Source organism: Microcaecilia unicolor, chromosome 14 (genome assembly GCF_901765095.1).
Source record: "Microcaecilia unicolor chromosome 14, aMicUni1.1, whole genome shotgun sequence".
Classification (NCBI taxonomy): Eukaryota; Metazoa; Chordata; class Amphibia; order Gymnophiona; family Siphonopidae; genus Microcaecilia; species Microcaecilia unicolor.
The window spans coordinates 24338329-24348679 of record NC_044044.1 but is presented as its reverse complement, the minus strand read 5'-3'; the positions used below and the strand labels follow the sequence as shown (position 1 = coordinate 24348679).

The following is a 10351-nucleotide window of genomic DNA, read 5'->3' as shown; positions in this document are numbered from 1 at the left end:
GCATGAAAATCCCTGATGATCCTGAGACGGAATAAATGCTAAAGGTTTTATTCATTCTAAGCAAGTCAGCTGTGCTTTCAACATCAACTATTTATTGTGAGTGCTACCCCAGGTCTGCAATTTTATATTTAAAAATTACAGCCACCACATCTAGCAGCCCAATTCATCAAAATATTTTACCCTAGATTAAAAATGAGAACAAAGTCTCAGTGAATCCAGTCATGAGATGTTCTATCTGCTCTCCCTCTCAATCATACTTAGAATTTTTTATTCTTCCGTTTCCACTCATCAAGAGTCAACAGCGGGCTAAGCAGAGGACACATCAGAACTGCAGGACAACAAATTATCTTAATAAAGAACAGCAGATGGTTTGCCTACAAAGATACTGCTCTTTCAGACTTAGGAGCTGATTTGAAAAGGGTTTCTCTCTCTCTCTCTCTCTCTGTGAAAAGTTCCTGATAATTCAGGCCCTTAGTCTGCATTTCATACTGTATACACGAGGACAACTGCTTCGTTCAGCAATGCTGTGGTAATAACTTCACTTCTGAAGTGATTTCTCTGAACTCTGCTGACCTGCTGTGAAGGTGAGCATCTAATTTAATCAAGGTTGAAACTGATGGCAAATTGAGAGTGAATCACTGACCAAAAATGTGACACATCATCTGGTAGAATCTTGTAGAAGGTCAGAATTGTCCAGCCTGGAAATTCTAGATTGAATCATTCAGGCCATATCAGATGCCTTTGACACTCGGCTGACCAGACATTTTATTACATTTGAGGGCCTGTTAAATAAAAGATGTGTTACATTGTCATTATTTGTACACATTGGTAGGCGTTGCCTTGAACGTTATTTGTAACTCTACCAGTGAAGGACAATGTGATACATTCATGATTCTATTTCGACAATGAACTGTTTTGTCCACTAAAAAAAAGAGCAGCAAATAATAATTTTATACAATAATTAACGCTCATCTGGATGGCCTCTTTCTTATGTTGGAACTATTTTTTTTAGCTTAATGCACTTTAATTTGTAGCAGTTATATTGTCATATATTATTCAACTCCAGTAGAATGTTTTCAGCAGTTTTGTGGCACACCATTAAGTAGATGTTTGAAGGTATCTGTGGTAGCCTCTTGGGAATGTGCATCGTTGGGTATTATTAGGAAAGGTATGGAAAACAGGTGTGAGGATGTTATAATGCCATTGTATCGCTCCATGGTGCGACCGCACCTTGAGTATTGTGTTTAATTCTGATCGCCGCATCTCAAGAAAGATATAGTAGAACTGGAAAAGGTGCAGCGAAGGGCGACTAAAATGATAGCGGGGATGGGACGACTTCCCTAAGAAGAAAGACTAAGGAGGCTAGGGCTTTTCAGCTTGGAGAAGAGATGGCTGAGGGGAGACATGATAGAGGTATATAAAATAATGAGTGGAGTGGAACAGGTGGATGTGAAGTGTCTGTTCACGCTTTCCAAAAATACTAGGACTAGGAGGCATGCGATGAAACTATAGTGTAGTAAATTTAAAACAAATCGGAGAAAATGTTTCTTCACCCATTGCATAATTAAACTCTGGAATTCGTTGCCGGAGAACATGGTGAAGGCGGTTAGCTTAGCAGAGTTTAAAAAGGGGTTAGACGGTTTCCTAAAAGACAAGTCCATAAACCACTGCTAAATGGACTTGGGAAAAATCCACAATTCCAGGAATAACATGTATAGAATGTTTGTACGTTTGGGAAGCTCGCCAGGTGCCCTTGGCCTGGATTGGCCGCTGTCGTGGACAGGATGCTGGGCTCGATGGACCCTTGGTCTTTTCCCAGTGTGGCATTACTTATGTACTTATGTACATAAAATTGTTTTCTTGCCAGCCTCACTCAGAACTTTTCTGTTTTTCCCTCTAATCTTTCTCCTTTCGTTTTTTATGGATGCAATCAGAGCGTGGTTGAGCACTGAAGTAATGTTTTTAAGGCAACCTTTGGCATGAGACTTTATACTTTTCTCTCTCTCAAGCTACCTATTCCTATGCTCACCAGCACTTAGAGAGATATCTAGCATTTCTGTTTAGGGGCTGATATTCAAAAGATCTAAGCACCTTATAAAGCTAAATTAAAATCCCCTTGCCCCTCCCCCCATTCAGCTCATCATTTAGGAACCTAAAAGTAAAATAGGTCAACCCTTATCCACACTCCAATAACCTCTCGCTTTGACTATTGCAGCTTGCTTCTCATGGGTCACCCGCTAAGCCATCTTTCTCCCCTTCGATCTGTTCAAAATTCTGCTGCATGATTTATATTCCACCAGTGTCACAATGTTCATATTAGCCCTCTCCTCAAGTCACTTCATTGTCTCCTTATCCATTTCCACATACATTTCAAACTCTTTTTATTGACTTACAAGTGCATTTGCTCTGCAGCTCCTCAGTACTTTTCCACTTTTAACTCTCCCTATACTGCTCCCCGGGAACTTCTTTCATCAGGTAAATCTCTCTTATTTATTTTTGTGACATTTGTACCCAGCACTTCCCACTCATGGCAGGCTCAATGCGGCTTACATGGGGCAATGGTGGGTTAAGTGACTTGCCCAGAGTCACAAGGAGCTGCCTGTGCCTGAAGTGGGAATCAAACTCAGTTCCTCGGTTCCCCAGGACCAAAGTCCACCACCCTAACCACTAGGCCACTCCTCCACTGTTGCTACTATTTGAGATTCTGCTATTCCACTAGCAACATTCCGTGTAGAAGTCGGCCCTTGCAGATCATCAATGTGGCCGCACAGGCTTCTACATGGAATGTTGCTAGTGGAATAGCAACATTCCATGTAGAATCTCCAATAGTAGCAACATTCCATGTAGAATCTCCAGTAGTATCTATTTTATTTTTGTTACATTTGTACCCTGCGCTTTCCCACTCATGGCAGGCTCAATGCGGCTTACATGGGGCAATGGAGGGTTAAGTGACTTGCCCAGAGTCACAAGGAGCTGCCCGTGCCTGAAGTGGGAATCGAACTCAGTTCCCCAGGACCAAAGTCCACCACCCTAACCACTAGGCCACTCCTCCACTTATCTGTACCCTTCTCCTCCACTGTCAACTCCAGACTCTGTTCCTTTTATGTTGCTGCACCATATGCCTGGAATAGACTTCCTACGACAGTACATCAAGCTCCATCTCTGGCTGTGTTCAAATTTAGGCTAAAAGTCCACCTTTTTGATGCTGTTTTTAGCTCCTAAAATCCTATTCACGTGTTCAGTACCCATGTCTGTTTTATCATTCCCACATTTGTAATTCCCTTATCCCTTATTTGTCCTGAATAGATTGTAAATTCTGTCGAGCAAGGACTGTCTCTTCAAGTGTACAATGCTGTGTACGTCTAGTAGCACTATAGAAATGATAAGTAGTAGTAGAATTAGATTGGGCACATGAGGATCAGTATTCAAAGTGATTTTAACTGGCCAGAAATGGCTCCTGGCTGATTAAACACTATTGATCATTTTCAGCAGCATTTAACTAGTTAACGCTACTGAAAATTCTAGACTAGCTATTTTGGGGGGGCATTCTGGGGATGGAGTCACCATATGACCAGTTAAGCGCCAATATTCAGAACTTAACCGGCCAGGATTACTGCATAAATAGGACCGTAGAAATGTCGGTCCTATCTTTATGCAGTAACCCATATCCGGTTAAATGTTGAATATTGTACTCAACCAGATGTGTTAGCTGGATCGGCAATCCCAGAGATTCGATGACAAAGCTCTGATGTGGTTCGGCATTGAATTTCTGCTTTAACATCAGTAGCAGTCAGCAAAACTATGATTGCTGTCAGCTGAATACTGTCTCCTAGGAGAGTAATTTGTTTTTTGTTTTTTTTTTCCATTTTTAATTTGATTTTTTAATGGAGATGGTTATAAAGTCAGGAATGTGGCAATGTTGTTATGGGACCATAACCAGACTTAACCCGTAACCTCCGCTCTCAAGACAAATCACTCCTATCTGTACCCTTCAACACCACCGCTAACTCCAGACTCCGCCCCTTCTGCCTCGCATCACCTTATGCCTGGAACAGACTCCCCGAGCCCATACGCCATGCGCCCTCCCTGCCCATCTTCAAGTCCTTACTCAAAGCCCATCTCTTCTCCCTTGCTTTTGGCGCCTAATCACCTTCCCCAGTCATGATACCTACACTGACTACATAGCTTGTTACCTTTAGATTGTAAGCTCTCTTGAGCAGGGACTGTCCTTCCCCATGTTTTAACTTGTACAGCGCTGCATAACCATTGTAGCGCTATAGAAATGCTAAGTAGTAGTAGTAGACTTAAAACAGATATGTTCTCACCTAGTTCAGTGCTTCTTAACCCAGCCCTCTGGACACACCCATCTAGTCAGGTTTTCAAGGTATCCACCAAGAATGTGCATGAGGTAGATTTCCATGCACTGCTTTCTCAGTATGCAAATCTCTCTCATGTATATTTGTTGTGTATATCCTGAAACCTGAATGACTGGGTACTTAACTCCTCAAGCAATGGGTTGAGAAGCATTGATCTTGTAGAAATCCTAAAATCTTATCATGGTATATTTTAAAAACTCTATCTATAGGAAACACCCAGACTGAGCCATTATTTGGGATTCATCCATCCCTTCTACCAAGATAGCGAAGTTTAAAAACTTATCTCTTGTTTGTCCTGTTTGTCTGTCCTAATTAGATTGTAAGCTCTGTCGAGCAGGGACTGTCTCTTCATGTTCAAGTGTACAGCACTGTGTACGTCTAGTAGCGCTTTAGAAATGATAAGTAGTAGTAGTAAGTAGTAAAAACCAATACATAACAAAGAAATGAAATCAAAACCCTAAAAACAAAGTGGAAAAAATACTCATCGATGATTTTCTTTCTGTAGGTAGCTCAATTAACTGACCTGATCTTCACTTTTGCATTTGTTTCTGCAGATGGGCGTTATATCAAGCCTAGAACTTGGAAATAAAAGTAGGGTGACTGAATTCATTTTGCTGGGATTTGGGTTTCCTGTCTCTCCAGTTCTTCAGATAATGTCTTTTATACTTCTTCTCCTGGTATATATGCTAATCCTAACAGGGAACACCTTGATTATCGCCTTGATATGCACCAATTCTCACCTTCAAACTCCCATGTACTTCTTCCTCGGCAACTTCTCTTTCCTGGAGATTTGGTTCACCACCTCCATTGTTCCCAGGATGATGCTAGACTCATTGTCGGAAACGAAATTAATTTCCACTGCTGCTTGCTTTTCACAATTATATTTTTATTTTGTCCTGGGGACAGCAGAATTTATTCTTCTGGCAGTCATGTCCTTTGATCGTTATGTGGCAATCTGCCTCCCCCTGCGCTATGAGACCATTATGAACAGTAGAGTTTGCTTTTGTCTTGTCATCATCTGTTGGGGAGGATCTTTTCTAATTATTACTTTTCCTGTCGCTTTTATCATGCAGATGTCATTCTGTGGTCCTAACATCATGGACCACTTTTTCTGTGACACAACTCCTTTACTTGAACTTGCTTGTTCTGATACCCGACCCCTTAAATTGGCAAATTTCATTATTGCCTCGTTTACATTATTAGGTTCTTTGCTTATTACCCTGTTTTCCTATATGTGTATCATTTCCACCATCCTGCGAATTCCATCCACTGGAAGTCGTCGAAAGGCTTTCTCCACCTGTGCCTCCCATCTCATCGTTGTTGTATTGATCTATGGAAGTTGCATTTTCATGTATGTCATACCCAGCATAGGGTTGAACAAAATGGTGGCAATATTAAATACTGTGGTGACCCCCTTGCTGAATCCCTTCATCTATACTTTAAGAAATGAGAAAGTTCAACAGATCATGAAAGGCATCGCCTGTAAGATTCTGAGGTGTTCACCAACTGCTCATAAGACTTGAATGTGTTTATGTTAGCAGTTTTTGTCAATATTATACAACGTCCCCAATACAATATCAAATGAGCAAACAAAAAGTTGAAAATGTGTTCCCCTGAAAATGTTAAATGTCATCTACAGTAAAGCCATATACTAAGATGATGTGCTATGTGGCAACTTCAATTCTCTTCAGTTGAGATGACCACATTGTGGTGAGATGTTTTCTTCCATCGCTCCACACAACCACATATCACATGAGAAATTCATTAGACTTTTGATGCAGGCCCTATAGCTGAAACACGGTCTCTGTCCAGTCATTTGAAGACCTCGAAACATCCAGTTGTCCTTTCTTTGCTTGTTTTGGATTTATTTGTGGAACATTTTTCCTAGGTTCTTTCTTGTCTTTTTTTTTTTTTTTTAAGATACGTAACTAAAAGCAGTTTTTCAATCAAGTTTAATGTATGTTAAAACAAGTTCATCATAAGCTTCTAAATTTATTATTTACTATTAAAAATGGCCCGTTTCTGGCGCACGGGGACTCACTTCCCCTCCCCTTACGGTACCTGTTCGTTCGGGGCAGGAAAGAAAGAGCCCCCTCTTTCCTGCCCGTAGTGGTGGTGGTAGCTTGCATCGTGTGGGAGTCCGGCTCTCGGTGTTTCAAAATGGCTGCCGAGAGTTGAAGTCTCGCGAGGCAGCTTGAAGTCTCGGCAGCCATTTTCAAACGCCGAGAGCCGGACTCCCACATGATGCAGCAAGGAAGCCACCGCTATGGAGGAAAGAGGGGGCTCTTTCTTTCCTGGCCCGACCGAACAGGTACCTCTAGACCACCAGGGAGACACGCGTAAGGGGAGGGGAGGTGACGGGGGGGAGGGAGGTTGGTGAGGTTAAGCGTGTGCTACTGTGGGCGGGGCGGTAAGTTGTAAGGGGCGGGGCTATGTGGCGAAAGGGGCCGGGTTCATCTGCACGTCGGCGGTGGCTGGGATTTGTTGGAAGGGGAGGAGTAGGGAAACTACTTCTCGCCATGCGTTAATTTGTTTTGGTGTTCCGCCCTCGATGTCATCACGTGTGACGCGAGGGCGGGGCATGAAGATGTTGTGTGGCTTCACCACCATGAAACCACGAACCGGTGTGTGAGTGACTTCAGTGACGTCAGTGTCCTCAGAACGTTGAGGCTGCATTTTATTATAGTAGATTTATTTGGTTCACATCTTTTTTTGGTTATAGCTCAAAGTGAGTTAAATTCAACTACAGGAATTATGTCCCTGCTCCTAGAGAGCTAAAATCTATAGAGTCAGTAACTGGGTGCCTTGATGAAATACGCCGATCCAAGTGCTGAGTATTAATTTTGTAGTGGCCTCTGTGTGCTCAGAAGACATTACAGAATACTAGCATGAATCAGCACTCCACAGTCACAGGCTGCTATGTTACTTCAAAATGTCAAATTTGTTTTTTGTCTTCCAAAGAGCAGTTGTTATCTATTATGGGGAATGGGAGGTGAGGTATATAGGCACATATGTAGCACCTATGTGTCTTTATATAATGACCTCTCTGAAAACACCAGCAGACTGGATGGGCTGTGCGGGTCTTTTTCTGTCGTCATCTACTATGTTACTATGTAAGTGACTCCTGATCTAAAATTTTAGCATGCATAAATATCTATTTATTTATTTAATTTATTTCTTACATTTGTATCCCAACTCACAACCAGAGGTTTAATAAGTCAATCATGAAACATTGAATGAGAACTGAGGAAGAGGGGACCTCAGACCAGTACCACCTTTTTAATCAATAAAGTGATCATTATGTGGTAACGATAACATAATCATTGATCCCCTACCTTCCTCCTCCCTTAACAGTGTGTCTATACTTCATAACGGTGCTGTATCAACAATAAAAATCTAACACCACAGCTACTTAGCTTGTTGCTTGTTGCTGCTCCAAACAGGGGCTCCCCAACGGTCCCGTTTCACCGACTAGGGCTTCATCAGGGGAAGAGCTCCCTGGAACACCAACCTGTGGTGAGCACCAGGCAGGCCTATGAAGCCGCCAAAATCAAATGTTATAGACTAATAGGGATATTTGCCTAATGTAGGTGTGTACAATTGCGCATTTTGGTTGGCGTGATTCCTGGGAATAAGCGCTATTCTGGAAAGCATGCTTAACTTTAAATGTGGCTTTTTTTGGCGCCAATTATACAATCTAGCTTTATATGAATGAAAGAATAACTGAGGAGCCCTTTTACCAAGCTGCGGAAAAAAAAGGGCCCTGCACTTGTGACAGGGGACCATTTTTCCCTCAGCGGGTAAAAAGACCCCAGGCAAACATGGCCATGCGGTAAGAGGTGACGATATGGGCTCCCACAGTAACCCAGCAGTAACTGGGCAGCGTTCAGTGATACCTGATTACTGCCAGGTTATCGCCATGCAAGACATTTCCAGGGTTTCTTTTTTTCCCCTGGAAATGGTGCATGCTCGGGATGGGTCTACCGCCAGTGGCCAAGTTGCTGCAGGATGTCTGAGTGTGTCAAGCGGTACTCCATTTATTTTTCTTTTTGCTGTGGTAGGTGTACATTACCACCCAATGCAGATTCATATAAGGACACCTGAATCAGCAAGTTGGACTTCTTAAATATGAATCTAACCTTTACCTAGTTGAACTATATAGGTACAACTGTGTAATATCCACCATATCTACATAATTTCCAAGAATCACAGCTCCTCTAGATAGTCAATGCTGGTGATCTGACGTTGATTATATGGGTCTGATTTCAGCAGCAGTGGTGGGCATTAAAAATAAAAACTCATACATATGTAAACTGATATTCAGCTTGCAGCAATATCACCCCTCTCCTCAAGTCACTTCACTGGCTTCCGATCAGATACCGTATACAGTTCAAGCTTCTCCTACTCACCTACAAATGCACTCGATCTGCAGCCCCTCCTTACCTCTGTACCCTCATCTCCCCTTACGTCCCTACCCGTAACCTCCGCTCTCAAGACAAATCCCTCCTTTCAGTACCCTTCTCCACCACCGCCAGCTCTAGGCTCCGCCCTTTCTGCCTCGCCTCACCCCATGCTTGGAACAAACTCCCTGAGCCCATACGCCGGGCCCCCTCCCTACCCATCTTCAAATCATTGCTCAAAGCCCACCTCTTCAATGTCGCCTTCGGCACCTAATCACTTCATCTCTTCTCAGGAAATCTCATCTACCCCAACTTGACATTTCGTCCTTTAGATTGTAAGCTCTTCCGAGCAGGGACCGTCCTTATTCGTTAATTTGTACAGCGCTGCGTAACCCTAGTAGCGCTCTAGAAATGTTAAGTAGTAGTATTAATTTATAGGTACCTCTAAACACAATGAATAGTGGTTGAAGGAGTAACCACTAAAATCCTATACAAAATCAATATCTCCCACTGCTACGTGTAGAAAGGGAACACTGAAAAAGCCACAAAAATGTGACTGCACATTAGAAATGTAAGGGGGGGGGGGGAAGCCTCAAGGTGCTTAGGATCTATGCTATCTTACATGTGTCAATTGATCCTGGTGACCAGTTACTCAGTCTTAAGAGGACCCACTCCTCATCATAGGCTAACCCCCCCCCCCCCCCCAAAAAAAAAAAATTCTCAATGCAAAATTAAAGAAAAAAACCAAACATAATGAGGTAAAGTGTTAGAAACTTTACTGGTATACCGTGGAGGGGCATAATCGAACGTCGCCGGCGAAATAGATCGCCGGCAGCGCAACAGCTGGCCGTAACCGTATTATCTAAAAAGATGGCCGTCCTTCTTTTCTTTCAGTAATACGGTTTGGCCCGGCCAAATACCAGTGTTTGCCGGGTTTGAGATGGCCGGTTTTGTTTTTCAGCAATAATGGGAAAAATGACGGCGATCTCAAACCCGGCTAAATCCTGGGAGGAGCCAGCATTTGTAGTGCACTGGTCCCCCTGACATGCCAGGACACCAACCGGGCACCCTAAGGGGCACTTCTAAAAATTAAAAAAATATATATACAAATAGCTAGCTCCCAGGTGCATACCTCCCTTACCTTGGGTGCTGAGCCCCCCAAATCCCCCCTAAACCTACTCCCCACAACTCTACACCATTACCATAGCCCTTATGGGTGAAGGGGGCACCTACATGTGGGTACAGTGGGTTTTGGAGGGGTTTAGAGGGTTCAACATTAACTACCACAAGTGTAACAGGTGGGGGATGGACCTGGGTCTGCCTGCCTGAAGTGCACTGCACCCATTAAAAACTGCTCCAGGGACTTGCATACTGCTGTCAGGGAGCTGGGTGTGACATTTGAGGCTGGCAAAAAAGGTTTTTATTTTAATTTTTTTAGTATGGGAGGGGGTTGGTGACCACTGGGGGAGTTCAGGGAGGTCATCCCCCATTCCCTCCAGTGGTCATCTGGTCTGTTGGGGCACCTTTTTGAGGCTTGGTCGTGAAAATAATCAGTATTTCGCCGGTTTACTTGGT

The 10351-nt window shown here is 43.1% G+C and overlaps 1 protein-coding gene across 1 annotated transcript; it reads left to right on the top strand.

The window, feature by feature from the left end:
- Window positions 1-4930: 4930 nt before the first annotated feature.
- LOC115457104 (olfactory receptor 49-like) lies at window positions 4931-5899 on the top strand. Its single transcript, XM_030186528.1, has one exon. It carries the CDS (start codon window positions 4931-4933, stop codon window positions 5897-5899), a length of 969 nt encoding a protein of 322 aa, XP_030042388.1.
- The last annotated feature ends 4452 nt before the right edge of the window (window positions 5900-10351 follow it).

What these genes read in the sequence shown, in the direction of transcription:
- LOC115457104 (XM_030186528.1), top strand. Translation starts at nt 4,931, where the DNA reads ATGGGCGTTATATCAAGCCTAGAACTTGGAAATAAAAGTAGGGTGACT.